General features: G+C 37.3%; 1 protein-coding gene across 1 annotated transcript; it reads left to right on the top strand.

Annotated features, from left to right (window-relative positions):
* Positions 1-5,705: 5,705 nt before the first annotated feature.
* On the top strand, positions 5,706-11,454 carry LOC139743071 (large ribosomal subunit protein uL16-like). Its single transcript, XM_071653578.1, has 6 exons — positions 5,706-5,731; positions 5,888-5,919; positions 9,212-9,270; positions 9,910-10,156; positions 10,463-10,625; positions 11,056-11,454. The coding sequence occupies exons 2-6, from the start codon at positions 5,897-5,899 to the stop codon at positions 11,212-11,214; spliced, it is 651 nt and encodes a 216-aa protein (XP_071509679.1). The 5' UTR covers positions 5,706-5,731; positions 5,888-5,896; the 3' UTR covers positions 11,215-11,454.
* Positions 11,455-15,370: the final 3,916 nt, after the last annotated feature.

Below are 15,370 nucleotides of genomic sequence, written 5' to 3' on the forward strand. Positions count from 1 at the left end.
AAAGAGCGTGCGCTTCTATTACTAGTACTCTTTGCTTCTTAGAAGTGGGCGTTTGAACCATTGTAGTAGATTATGTAGATCTATTCAGTGTAATTCATTTCAATTCAGTTTATTTCACAAAACATTTACATATAACACATACCCCTCGTGAGGACATGTACATTGTGTAATTTTGTATATGCTAAAAAAGTATTTACAAAATTGAAGCATGTTTATGTTAACCTATCCTACATAGAATGTTTTAAACAGCAGAACGTGTTATAATCCTATCTAGGCCGGGGGGGGGGGGAGCCTCGGAGCCCCCCCCCCCCACCCTCACGACATTCCGCGCGATATATCACCATCGCAAAAAGCTATCGCTGCGATGTTTCACGACTCTTTTTTTTTTCCTTTCATGTCTCCCGCATCTTTTGACACCAAATTTGCGACGCCCGGGCACGCGCGGTTCCGAAGTTATGCATAAATATGCACGTCTGACCAAAAAAAAAAAAGAAAAAAAAAGAAAAAAAAAAGAAATTGCTCAAACGGGTGAATTCTTGTACATTGTTCAATGCAAACTGTGCTAACAGTCAAATTTCATTAAAAATTTATCAGTTTCCGGGCTTTATTGATTAAACTCAACTAATAACAAATTCACATTCGACGCAATGTCACGGACAAATCTCATGGAAAAACTGAAAAACAAAAAGTCGAAAAAACAATGAAATACATAACAAATTAAAAAACAACGAAGTAGGCCTTCCCAGGAAATTTTTCTAATGGCACAATTTTTAAATCTACATTTGCTAAGGACACTAGAAAGAATATTTAAACAAAAATTGCTTGTTTTTAGCTTTATTTAGTGATTTGTAGCAAATATTATCTGATATTCATGCATCATTACGCACAAAATAGCATAAATGATGATTTAAAAAAAAATCAATTTTACAGTGTTTTAGATTACGTCACAGGCAATGTGTGGACCCCTCTGAAAACCAGCCTTTGGCTGACGAGGATGTTCCACCCCATTAGTGGAAAATAAAAATTTAATTGAATTGCTAATTTTCGTCTTGATCGCGCGGTCGACGGCTGGAGATCTGGAGAGGGGGGGGGGGGGGCTGCCTCCCCGTCTTTATCATCTACCGCATCTTCGGACTGGGAGACTCAATAAGCACGAAAAAAAAAAAACTGTTGCCAAAATCTCTAAATGTGACGAAAAATATTATGAAATGTTATGATGCTTTATACAAAGCAATAATTATGATGAAAGAAAATAAAGAATAACCAAAGCATAAACATGTCTGCTAAATTGACACCAAAATATGTTAGATTGGATGCCCAAAATGAATTCGAATGAACGAGCACAGCATACGTGATCACGTGACTATATCATTCTAACTTGACTGAATGAATAGCGAACGGGTGCTTGTCTAACGAATTCCAGTTGAAAAAAAAAGTGTTGATTAAATGAGGTAAAAGGTAATTCGAATGCTCCAAACTGAATATAAATGAAGAGATCATAAAATTGAAATACCGAATCTAGGCTAAATTTTGCTAAATGGAATGCAGCATTAAAGGAAACCCGAACCCAAAGAGCAATGTGGATTGAATGAAAGGAGCAGCATTAGTAAAACACATTAGTGGAAGTTTGAGGAAAATCGCATGCACAATCGATGCAAAAGTTATGAATTTTTAAAGTTTGGGTGTTGGAACCGCTGGATGTGGAGACTACTAGAGGTTATGACGTATGAGTGGACAACAATGTACAGAAAATATAAAGGGAATTCCACAAAAATTCTTCTTTTAAAAAAAAATGAAAATTACACATTCCATCAACTTGAAACTGACAAATTATGTTAAGGGTATATATTAGCAATTATTCCCCCTGCTTTCTGAAAGCGGTTAGTCAAGTACTGTTTCATTATGCTGGAAAAGTGATTTTATTTTTCTAAGGCCCAAAACAGTGAAAGGCTCTTCATGTAAAATGAATGCAAACTATACAAATCGGCAGTGCCTCAATAGTCAATAGTCAATCAGACTATACAGATGATGAAATTTGGAATTGCGGAGAAACAATCCAAAATTTCAAATTTCTGATTAACAATTTTGCTGTCAGCATGCATATAGCATGGCTGGTGCCACGTTTTCAAAAGTGGGGGCCCACTTCCGGGTTTCATGAGCTAACAATATACTGCAAATTATAGCAGTGAGTGTTATGTCAAAATACAAGGATACACACCCATGTACGTTCAATGCAATGCATGCCTGCAAGAATTAAAACATACATGTATTGTCACTGAACTCTACATAGCCATTTCATGTTTTGAATAATAGAAATACACAGTGGTATGTATAAGGCAAAATACGGTCTTCATTCGCCATAAAAGTCCGATCAATTATAATATGAGACATAATGTGCATACTTTTGATTTCATTGTACCTTGTGTTTGTTTGTACACACAAACATTAGTGTATTTTAATATTACATTATAGTCAGGCTCTCTTCCTTCTATTAGCAGTCAATGCTGTAAAAGGCATGCAGTTCATTCAATGTTACATGCTAAACCAAGTTCAGGATTATTGTCATTATTATTATTATTATTATTATTATTATTATTATTATTATTATCATTATTATTATCATTGTCATTATCATCGTTATTATCATTATTGTTATCATTATTATTATTATTATCATCATTACAATCAATTAATTTTCTATCTCTTTCGATATCTCTTTCTATCTCTCCTATTATCCCCCTTATCCACGAGCGTCATGTTGGACCCCCCTTCTCTTATTGCATTAACGTATACTTCATCGGTTGCCAAAGGGTCAAGCTTATAGCTAATTTTTGGCGACCGTTCTGTATGGTAATTCATAACACATGTACTGCAATCATAAATGTCACAGATGTATGTGTAATCAAAATTGTTGAAATTGTAGAAACTAGCTGTAATGAGTAACATATTTGTATATATTATGTTTAATTATGTTGATAAGAAATTTTGAATGATGCCATATACGGAGAATGAATAAATCAAATCAAATTAATTAATTAATTTATCTATTAGAGCAGGTAAAGAACATAGGATATAAAGTATAGTCATAAACATAAATATGTAAACATGAAAAACCATTAATGAACCATAATGGATACACTATACGGTACATGTTTCACAAAATGAAAAAGAAAAAGAAGAAGAAGACGAAATAAATGGAGACAACACGTGTGTCAGGGCACACAAAAAGTAAAGACATTTATTATTGCCCGTATCTAATAGGCTTGTGAATCCACACATGTTGCCTCTAAGAAGTTAACAATCATTCAACTAAAGCGTTATCACTCGACCCCATATCGCTAGTATGACCATATATCTTCAAACAACCCACTATAAAAACATACAATTTTCAAAACACTCCCCCAGACAATCCTCTTCAAGTCATGAAACACAACAATGAAATTCCAATATAATCATCCATCCATTGACCCCATGGTCCAGATTAATTACCCCTTCTAAAATGACATGCAATACACACAAGGAAGATGAAGGATTCATAAATACCCCTTGACCACTTGTAATAGTTACTCTTTTCACAAGTGTGCCAAACAGTCTTAACATGATTTTCATTCCGTTCAATTAGGAACCCTTTTCTGGCCCATTGATACTGTATAAAAATTCCGTCGGCCTTACACTCCGTCCCGTTGCACCCGTTAAAATATATTCCGAAGGGACGGAATTTATGTTAAACATGATAGCCTATAATTTTCTTATGAATAGAAAATTATTTTATTTAGCGTCAAAATGATAAAATAGAGCCACGCTAAGTCATTGATACATTATGGAGCGTGTGTGACCAAACTCGAGTCTATCATTACAGGAAAAAAAAAAATAATTTCGTGTTAAAGTACTGAAAAACATGGTTTGTTAAAAAAATATTTTGAACGAAAATTTAAAAGTATTATTGAGCAAAGTTAATGCCAGATATTAACTGTTATTAGGAAGGGTATACAATCTATGATAAAACTTGACATTTTCCCTACTTATGTATAAGTTTTTGAGCAAATGATTTGAAAATAAGTTCCGTCCCGTCGCGCAAAAAGGTCGATTTTCCTGTTTTACTGGCATTTTGTGGAAAAGTCTGATGTCAAATATATTAGACATGTATAAGGACCTACTTTCAGATTCTCAGTTTTTATATGATAGGCCTATATATAGTAGCATTGAAGTGTCAATAAGAAAATTTGACCATGCAGTGAACACTATTTTTAGATCAGACCTATAGTAATTATGTGGGTAGGTCACTTTAGCCTATGATATATGCCTATATGTTGAACATTATGAAGGTCAAATAATTATCATCAATCAACGTAGACTGCAAGGAGGTGTTTTTTTAAAAAGTTTTTGCTTGAATACAGATAAACTGTGGACAGATTTGACATCAATTGGCAAATCATTCAATTACGCATCAACCTCATTTAATGTGTGACATGCAATGTATTAAAAGGCAAAGTCCACCGCCATAAACATGGGGATTGAGAGACTGCGGAAATGTTGGTAGAACACATTGGTGAAAGTTTGAGTAAAATCGGGCAATCAATTTTAAAAGTTATGAATTCTCGAAATTTTAGTTCCAGGATCGCTGGATGTGAAGACAGCTTGTGATGTCGTATGGGTAGAACGATATAAAGAAAATATAAAGAAAGTCAACATATTTTCACTTTTCTCGCATGATAAAAGATATGACTTGCCTCTCTCAGAAGGTAATAGGGGGAGTAATATTACCATGAACATTAATATTTTTGTTATAAGCTGAGGGAATGTGTACTTTTTCCATTAAATGAAATTTTGTGTACTTCTCTTTATATTTTCCTTATTTGATCGTTCTACGTATGTGACATCATCAACTGTCAGTAGTAGTCTTCTCATCCAGCAGTGACTACTCAGAAACTTTAAAAAAGTCATAAATTTTGAAAGGATTGTCTGATTTTCCTCAAACTTTCACTAATGTGTTCTACTAATATTGCTGCATAATCTCAATCCACAGGCATATGAAAGTGAACTTGTCCTCGAAGAATTAAAATCGCATGCAAAACAAACGAGATATGTATTTCCATTTAACCAATCACTGTCAGAAAAAACAACAACAATAGATACTATGTACCCGGTGTGCATTCCATTTGCAAGAAAAGTATAAACTTTTTCAAAGATTAAAATCTCAGTAGAACACTTTCAAATGTAATTGCCAATCATAATTATGTTCAGTTTGATCTGCATGCTGCAGACCTAAATAAGACTGAAACTTGAACCTGCCAATTAAATGTATTGTATGTTTGTTAAAGTGCCTGTTAAAGACGACTTGTTGCCTTGACAGAAGATAATGTATAAAGTTTTGCGACGCATATTTAAACGCTGAATAATTATTCTTGGCCCCACCGTGCAGAACGTGCCTACCTAGGTAAATCCTTTTCTATTTTACTCTACCATAGAACAGTAAAACACCTACTAGTAGCTACTTTTTCCGGTAAAGCTGCCAATCATATATTTCCACTACTAATTAATAATTTTTATTTGATGATTGCTTTCAGTAAGACTTTACTAAATTATATTATAAATATTTTTTCTTTTAAAAAATATATATTTTGTCTAAAAGTATACAACTAAATTGATCAGAAGCATATTCGAATTACCAATCTCTACTATATGAATAACCTCCCTAAATCAGCCTTTTTCGTGAGCCGTCTCATTCGAGGTACTTCTTTGCTACGAACAGCCCCAAGAAATCCATTTGCATCACTTGTAAATGTTGTTCTTCAAAGATGTTTTTCCCCGATTATGAATGATTTTAAAGTAATGTATTGAATTTATGTGATTTTTATTTAAAAATTATGGTTTTTCTCTGTTTCAGAAACCGAAAATGGGGCGACGGCCGGCAAGATGGTACGTGTAGTCTGTAGACTCTACTCCGCACATAGCAGATATGCGGACGCCGTAATGTACTGTACACCGTAGTAAAACTCGACGTTACTCGTGTTGAGCGACATTTTGGGTCGCAAGGCCACGCTTGTTGTTTTGAAAGGGCAACAGAGTATCTATATTCTCACATGTTTCATATTCTCTACTATGTCATTTCCATGCATGTTTGGCCGTATGCGTAAATGATGTGGCAATGAACACTAAGTGCATGCAGATACAAAATTAGTGACAATTTGTTATGGATGTCGGTTCGAAATTCACTCGCTACTCATCGTATGCGTATTGGTAAATTAAAGGGACTGTACAGTACTGGTTGAGACCTAATTTCAGGTTTCTAACATTTTTAGGTGAGATAATAAGAAATCTCATACGAAATATGAAAGAGCATGCAATTCTATGAGAAATTCAACGTTTATTTGATAAAAATTGGTTTTGAAATGGCTGAGATATCCAAAAAGAGCGATTCTAATAAAGTGTGGGACCCACACTTTGGAACGATCGCTTTGTTTTATTTTGTTTTTGGATGTTTCAGTTATTCCAAACCCGATTTTCATCAAATAAACTTTGAAATGCTCTTAAAATGGTATGCTCTGTGCCATAATCTAAGTGTTTTCTGGTATCTTGAAAAACTTTAAAAGCCCAAATTCTCATCTCAACCAAAACTGTAGACACCTACTATCCCTTTAAAGTTTACGTGTCGTGCGTATTGACCGATTCTGTGACGCGCTGTGTGTATTTTTGGCATGGGCGCAGCCATAGTAGGTGTATCAGCCGACCCCCCCTTTCCACTCGCCACCCCTCTCCCTACATTAGCACGCGCGCAGAATGAAAAACTGCTTTAGCCAATAGGCGTCTCGTACTGAGTGCGCGAATGCTTGCTAGTGCGCGAACCTTTGTTACAAGTGCGTGATAAGCATGTTGCCCCGGGGTGGGGGAGAGCAGGGGGGTCGGCTGATACACCCACTATGGCTGCGCCCGCCCTGTGCCGTAAAATGTCTGCTGCCCTCAACGAACCCGAATCGGTCAATAGACGTGTAAGCGTGTCTGCCTTGCCAGCAGGTAGGCTACTAACTGCGACAGCCGCCACACTACGTGTGGCGGCTGCGCCGTGCTCCCATTCAGATCTTCATGTTGAACAAACGGGTGCCTTTGCGGCGCTATATTTCCTTAATTTTTCAACAGAAACTACTAGAAATACTTACATGGGTCGATGAAACCTAAATGACTATCATCGGCGACTGTTTGAGGCATTTCATTGCTTGTGATGCACAAAATGATGTCTTATAAGCAGCTCACCAATGTTCACAGAATTCACAATCACTTGCACAAGCACACAGAATAGGGGAGCTATTTGTTATTCTCACATAAGCGAAACTGCGGGGAAGCCGCCAGGACCGCGCCTCGCGGCGCGGTCTCCGGGGCTAGTAGGCCACAAACTGCAAGTGTGATGAATTGTAATCATGTTGGCCATCAGGGCATCATGTTACCATATATGGCATTTGGATATGCTTGGACAGTTGGGAGCACTGTCAGAGAATGTTTAGAGTGCAGTCTTGCACTGAACTACTGTGTGCCTGAATTCCAGTTTTATGGCATAAAATTTGGTGCCTAAAATTCAATCTTCAACTCTAAGAAATGGCATGAAAACATGTCCCTCTCCACTGGGCTTGTCCTCACTTAAACATCTTCAAAATGATGAATTTTCACATCAAAATCAACGCCGACAATGGTACACTGCACAATACATGTGATACACCATACATACAGTCCAGACTCCAGGATTGATCCGACTGTAACCATCTCAAAATATGGATCACATTCACTTGCGAGCTACATTCACAGCAAGTTTGTCAGTGGTATCCGTTCGTTTTGTTTTTCTATCTGCTTGTAAGTTGTAGTAAACTTGTACAAGTCTTGCTGTAGACATTGTGGTAGATGTTGTAATATGTACATGTAATTATTTAGCATACACACAGGCTTCCAGAGTGGTTGGGCCCTGTAGCTGAGGTTTGTTGTTTAATTTGATGTTTCTTTGTGTGTGTGTTTGTGTGCCTGCATTCTCGTATCTTTATCTTTCCTTTTATTTTGCAAGTATACACTACATGGATATCTTTCTCTTTCCTTCCTATTTTTAGACCTTTTTTCTTTCCTCCCAACTAACTACTTTATTTTCTTTGCAATGTTATTTTCTTCTTATCTATTCTTTGTTTCCTTGCTTCCATCTTTACTTTTATCTACATTTACTTTCTTTCCCCTCCAATATATTTTTCCTTCTATCACTGACAGTGGCAATGCCAGTAAGTATCTTCTTTCCACACCGTACAATGCACTTCTTTTTTCCTTCACCATTCAATATCTATTCTTTCATTAGATTATAATCTATTAAACTCTTTCTATCTTCCATTCCTTTACATTTTATCTGTTTTTTTCTTTCCTTCTTTCTTTTCGAACCCATCTGTCTCTCCTTTCTTTCCTTCCTATGTTCTTTTCCTTTTCATTTTAAAGCTACTTTCTATCCTAAAAATGGGTTATTTTTCATTTTTGTCTTTTCAGTGCAGTATCTTTGGTATTCATGTATTTTCCCCCTTTCCCTGTTCTTTCTCTTTATCTGTTTCCCATCTGTTCTCTCATCTTTGTCTCTCTTCTCTCCCCTGTATCTCCCTCTCTTTCTCTGTAATTTCTAGTCTACCAAAGGCCGTAATTCACTATTTTCTGAGATCGATGTAAGATTGTTTTCCTTCTTATTTCGTTCAAACACACACACATGCAACACAGAACAACAACAAACCTCAATCAACCGCTTTGTAAACAACCAATACTGCAAGATTTGGTACGAGCAGATGGAAAGGGAAAACCAAGTATGTCGTTTTAAAGATACCATAGATCAGTACTCACTGTGATTGCTATGATGGGATCACTACAGTCAGATCCAATGATCGCACTGCCGTGAGAAATGTGTTATAACATGTGTCGTTGATTTTTACATGAAAGTTCACCGTTATTAGGAATTTAAGTGACAACAAGCCCAGAGAAAGAAAAAAGATTTTTGTGTACTGCCCTTAGAAGCTACCGATTGAATTTTATGCCATGAAACTAAAATTCAGGCACCCTGTGCGGAACTGCTGTAGCGCCCCCATTTCTACATCAGCTCAATAAGATTCTTAAAACATGTCACATAAAGGCAGTTTCAATTTATGAATTTTCAAAGGAATATTCTTTCCCGATGTCCGAGAATGTTTTTGTTTGACATTTTCAGCTACCGCTACTGCAAGAACAAACCATATCCCAAGTCCAGGTTCTGCCGTGGTGTCCCTGGTAAGTCTACAGATCATGCTGGGGTACATTACCATTCCATCACCTTCTCTATGTGGAGTTCTGGAGTACTTTGTTATTGGTAGTAATTAGGAGTACCAACATCTTTCCTTGTACAGTTCAGGCTTGTACATTATGACATGAACATTGCCATATTTTACACTTTGATAGCAGAGACAGAGAATTTTCATCCATTTTTTTTTTTTTTACATGTTCAATGGAAAATTGGGAGGTGATGACATCACCAGCTTACTCATTTGCATATTCATATGAACTGTACGAAAACTGTTCTGCTAAACGTAGCAAACCTTCATAATTTCATAACTTCCTAATTTGTATGAAATTTTAATCAAGTTTCCACCATAAGGCGTTGTACTTATAAGATTTTACTTTTTCTGGCAAGACTAACTTATAGATGGACTGGAATTTCTATTTGATATGAAAGTGTAGAGGTGTGTACAAAATAAGGAAAAATGATACCAAAGTACCATACTTCATGAGAAGGAGTATGTGCTAAGGTAACATCCTGACAAGCAGATATTTCTACTGATTTTGTTTTGATGTGAAAGGTTCGGAGAAGAACTCTAAGGAGAGGCTTCATTTCATGACTCACCTAATCCCCACTTTTTTAAATCACCACAGACCCCAAGATCCGAATCTACGATCTTGGTCGCAAGAAGGCTCATGTGGACGAGTTCCCCCTGTGTATCCACCTGGTGTCCGATGAGTTTGAGCAGCTGTCGTCTGAGGCTCTGGAGGCAGGACGAATCTGCGCCAACAAGTACATGGTGAAGCATGTTGGCAAGGACTCCTTCCACATCAGGATACGACTCCACCCATTCCATGTCATCCGAATCAACAAAATGTTGTCGTGTGCTGGAGCTGATAGGTGAGATTCTACTTTCTCTCTTTAACTCCCCGTCTCGGCCTGTTTAGAAGAAGGTTACCCCTCTATGTAACTCCCTGTCTTATTTTGCCAAGATTTCTTTACAAGGTTTGAGCTTGTCTGTTCTTTTGTTTAATAGGTTTTCTTAGTTTGAAAGAGCATTATCAATCACTTCAATATTTTCTAAATATATTATAAATTATATTTATTAAAGACCGATAAAGCAATCATTTCAGGAAAGAGGTAAATTTCCTCTCAAAGTGAATTTGCTATTGCTAACTGTGGATACATTTCTTCCGATTGTTACAGGCTCCAGACTGGGATGCGTGGAGCGTTCGGCAAACCACAAGGGACTGTTGCCAGGGTGAACATCGGCCAGACCATCATGTCCCTGAGGACCAAGGATGGCAACAAGGCAGCAGCGATAGAGGCTCTCAGGAGGGCCAAGTTCAAGTTCCCTGGACGTCAGAAGGTGAGACATTGCATGCACCTTACTTCTGCAATTTTGCAATGCAATTTTTCTTCATTTTGGTCATTATTTTCAACTTTTGCCAAGTCAACTTATATGAGGTTGACTGTGCAGTGCATCTTACTGTGGAAAACTTCCTGAAAAAAAAAAAAAAAAATATTGTAGAGATAGAACTCATTACAGCAAGATGGTTTTGACATGAAACTGCTTTGTAAAGGTGTCATGTAACATGTTATTTGAGTAGTGTGTCTATAATAAGAAAACAGTAGACTGGTAAGTGAATTGATAGCACAACTGAGATCTCTGTTAGTATCGGCCTGACTTGATATGGTACTTCCACTAGAGGTATTAGATTTCAATTTTATGTGTGTGCCAGGTACAATTTTGCAGTGAATACTGACTGATGTTCCTCTATGTTGTCTCCCTTACTCAGATCTTCATCTCCAACAAGCACGGCTTCACCAAGTGGAAGAGAGAGCGGTACGAAGAGCTGCGCAGTGAGGGCAAACTGACCAACGATGGAGTGAGTGTCCAGTACCACCCTGACCACGGCCCCCTGCAGAAGTGGAAGGACCGCATGCTGCACCCATAGACCACACCCAGTGCAGCCAGACACCAATTTCCACAACCAGACTGAACTCTCTACTTTATAATCACCACACATTGATCTATACATAATTGACTGGATTTTATCACTCTTAGTAGTGGTCACCAACACTGTTGTGAATCTGACCTCGCCACATCACAAGCAGCCATCCCAGATATGCCATGTCTGATACCCCATTGCAGATTTTTCATGAGGAGCATATGAATGTGGAAATACAGTACACAAATGCAAACACATTGTTTCAAATGTATTTCTTCATGTCCTCTTTAAAATGAGGTTGTAAGTGACATTCTGATGATTGATTTGGGTATGTGAGATAGCTGTGAACTATTTCTACGGTCACTACACCATAATGTGTGTTTCTTTTGTGTTGTGTTCTGTATATTGAACATAGAAATGCATGTTGGAAAGTTTTTAATTTTTTTTTTCTGTGTCAAGTGTACATACTGCAGTAGAATCCAAATATATATATATATACATATATTTCACAAATACATATTGTACCGCCATACGCTGACCTCCCGACCATAAAAATTCTGAATTTGGAGGAAAGAATCTCAATTCTTATCATTCCCAGCTTAATATTTCAAGAGGAGTTTCCTAGTTTTCTTGATAATTTTACTAATATTGGAACTGCTGTTCCTTTCCTACTTATGAGCCAAATAATCCCTGTTTTTCAGTCAGAAAGGTTTGGAGGTCTGCACGAAGAGATTGTCCCAATTGTACAATTTCAGCAGAATACTACAGCGCATTGATGGAGGCAAAGGAGTGCATGTACATAATTGTATACAGGGGAAACTCGGTATAACGAACACTGCTATAACGAGATATCGGTTATAACGAGGAAATTTTCTCGGTCCCAAATTTCCTTCCACACAAGTCTATGTAAAATGCTACTCTTATAGCGAGATCGGCTATAACGAAATAACTGCTATAACGAGATAAATTTTGTGACTTCCAAACAAAGAAAAACATAGTAAATCAAACCTGCTATAGCGAGGTAAAGCAAAATGCCTTCGGTAAAGCTTTACTTCGCCTGTGCTATCATCTTCCGAGATTGTAAAGCTTGATGCGCCAAAAACTGTCTTGTACACTCATAATCATTTTCTTCAATGCACTCCAGCTAGCACTGCATGTTGTACGTGTGAAGTGTGTGTGTGCACGCACACTGATACATGCAGAAAATGTGGTGGGACGGCCATATGTATACATGACATCATCATGATGTTTGGCAGGTGTGAGGCAATCTGATGCTGTGATTGGCCTTCTACTTAGGGAATTCCCCGTCTTCACACACACGCAGTCATAATGTACATACAGAATGTGTCACATACACACACAGCATTGTGCAGATCATATTCAAGCTTTCCACACAACACACACCCATACGATAACCATGCACATACCAATCCACAGACGATCTTGATACAATCGCAAGCTATATAAATTTACAAATTCAAACATCTACAATTAATAAGAAACACTATTTCTTGATATTGGATTTCCTTGGCAAAAACATCTTCTTACCCATAAAGGTGAGTAATTCCCTCACACACAATATCAAGTTTTCAGTATTGATTGAAATATGATGGGTAGTCCCACATGTGCAAATTAATGTCATTATTTTATGCCTTCTTTTATGCCTACTGATATAACGAGATATCGGCTATAACGAGGAAAATGACTCGGTCCCGACCATCTCGTTATATCGAGTTTCCACTGTATCGTCAGCCTTGTGCCAAAAGGCCCTTAACACCATAGACTTTGTACACTGTAGTGCCCTTTTGGCATAAGGCCGACGATCATATTGTACAAGATGACTTTCTTTGTTTTGCATTTCTGTGGAGTGATTGGGGTCTTGGTCCACGGACTTGAACGTTGATTACCTGTGAGTGCTGTGAATGAGAGTGGCTGTTAGCCAATCAGAATTTAACATTCAGCGATTGATGATGTTTAATTTGCTTTCCTTTGCAATATTTTAAGCTGGTGAGTGGTGTGAAAAAAGCTATTGATGAGAAAGTTGTGATCGTCTACTGTAGGGAAGACTGAATAAGGGAATGAATGACTGCGTATGTTTTCCCTGAAAATTTCGATGGAGGGTTTTCAGTGGTCTTATTCATTAATGTGTTGTGTTAAATGGTTGACTATGGTATCATGTACATTGTATGAGGCTAAGTTTGAATGGGAGACTGCAAGGCTTTTTGGAAACTTTGGCTCTGGTGATATAATGTGTCAAGCAGTTTAATCTGACATTTCTTTGCTAGTATTTCCGCTTTTGCTGTCTCTTTATTTCTCTCCTTCTCTCACTCCCTCTGTCACTCTCAAATACATCACACCTGTCCAGTGTAGCCATACATCACTGACATAACAAGACCTCGCATCTCAAATTTTGTTGGAAATTGCTTGTTTTGATTAATTGTCAAATAATGAGTTAAATGATCTGTCCAAATCCTAGCTGTCTTTCCCTAAAAATGAAGCCATCACATTAAGACAGCATATCTAAAGGAAGGCAATCCCATTTGTTATACGTGTACATACAACATAGTGCGTTGACCTGCATTTTTTTTTTTTTTTTTTGGGGGGGGGGTGTTTTTCACTCTCCTGATTACTTGATATTTTTGAGATAATTTCTACAAGGATTTGTTGCCCCGATAATGCATATAACTTCTCACTTTGTAAGATGAAGCTACATATTGACATATTGACATACTGCTTTCGAGTTGGGTTTGACCTACTCTGGTATGTACAAAGGATATCTTTCTTTTCAGCTATTTATTTTACGTAAGTCTCTCTCCATGGATCTACTGCACTCGAAAGTGGTCAGCAACTAATGTACACTGTTCTATGATATTTGATACTTTCATCCCACCCCCCCCCCCCCCCACACATTTTTATACAATGTATAGTATACACAATGGCTATGCTGAAGATCATATTTGGTCAATCAATTTCTCCACACAAGTACATGTACCAGTAATGTAATTTGACATTTACAATAACAAACCATTCTCAACACAGAGTTCCTCCCTTTTTGTTTTATAAAGTCCTTCAGACTAATTGACTGCATCAAAATTTGGTACATCAAGCAATGACTTCAGTAAACTCACACACAAAAACACAAACAAACAAGTGTATGGTCAAACTTTGAAGCAATAAAATGTCATACCAAGAGTTTGTATCACATTTTTTTTTTGTGTGTGTGGAAAACTGGGGTCTGATCTAAATCAGACTATCAAGGCTGAGTGATTGACTGACCAATTTAAGATGGCATATTTGTTAGATAATGGTACAATGCAGCCTCCTAGCCATAAGGAACACTGTTAAAACAGTATGCAAAAATCATATCCACAATCAACTATGCAAATGAAACTTGAGTAGAGTAAATCCAGTGGAAGTGTTCACATACTCGCATCCCTGTGTACTGTATACATAGTACTGTATACGCTATATATTTCGCGGGGGTTTTATTTTCGCGAGTCGGGAGCTATTCGCGAAATTAACAACACGCGAAAATATTACCTTCCAAAATGAATCCCTTGCCTTGATGATACGAACATTTCAGTACTAGTATACCATGTCATGGCTTACCGAACAGACCAACATACTGGCTAAGCTTGTTTACGTACATATAACACGTCCACGTCTACTTACGAATACTGTAGAGAGCCAATCCATTATCGCAAGGGGACCACTCGTCAGAAATCTAGCGCGATGGACTTAACCACTTCAAAAATGTTGAATTCTAACTTACTAGTTCGCAGAGTTTGGTAAGTTTTTTTTCATGCAGTGTATAACTAGTATCATTCTTATTTGCTAGTAAGTTGAAAATTCACACTTTCTTTGCCAATTCATATTTTCTCTGGTCCCCCCATCGCGAATTTAACCACTCGCGAAAATGTGTGACAGCGGCAATTCGCGAAAATTTATGTACGCGAAAATTATAGCGTATACAGTACATGGTATTGTTAAAGTGGATATTTTCGCGTGAGAAATTTTTCAAGCTCGGTTTGCTTAAATAAAGTTTGTGTGTTTTTATTCCACAGAATCCGGACACTGGAAAATAAAGGCATGCAAAAATATTTGAGTGCGTTTATTTTTGCACTAGCTTCTGGTTGCGTGAAATTCATGAAAACTTTGTGAA

The sequence above is a fragment of the Diadema antillarum genome, unplaced genomic scaffold, assembly GCF_040938485.1.
Source record: "Diadema antillarum isolate AM-2024a unplaced genomic scaffold, OU_Dant_1.0 seq00001045_RagTag, whole genome shotgun sequence".
Taxonomy (NCBI): Eukaryota; Metazoa; Echinodermata; class Echinoidea; order Diadematoida; family Diadematidae; genus Diadema; species Diadema antillarum.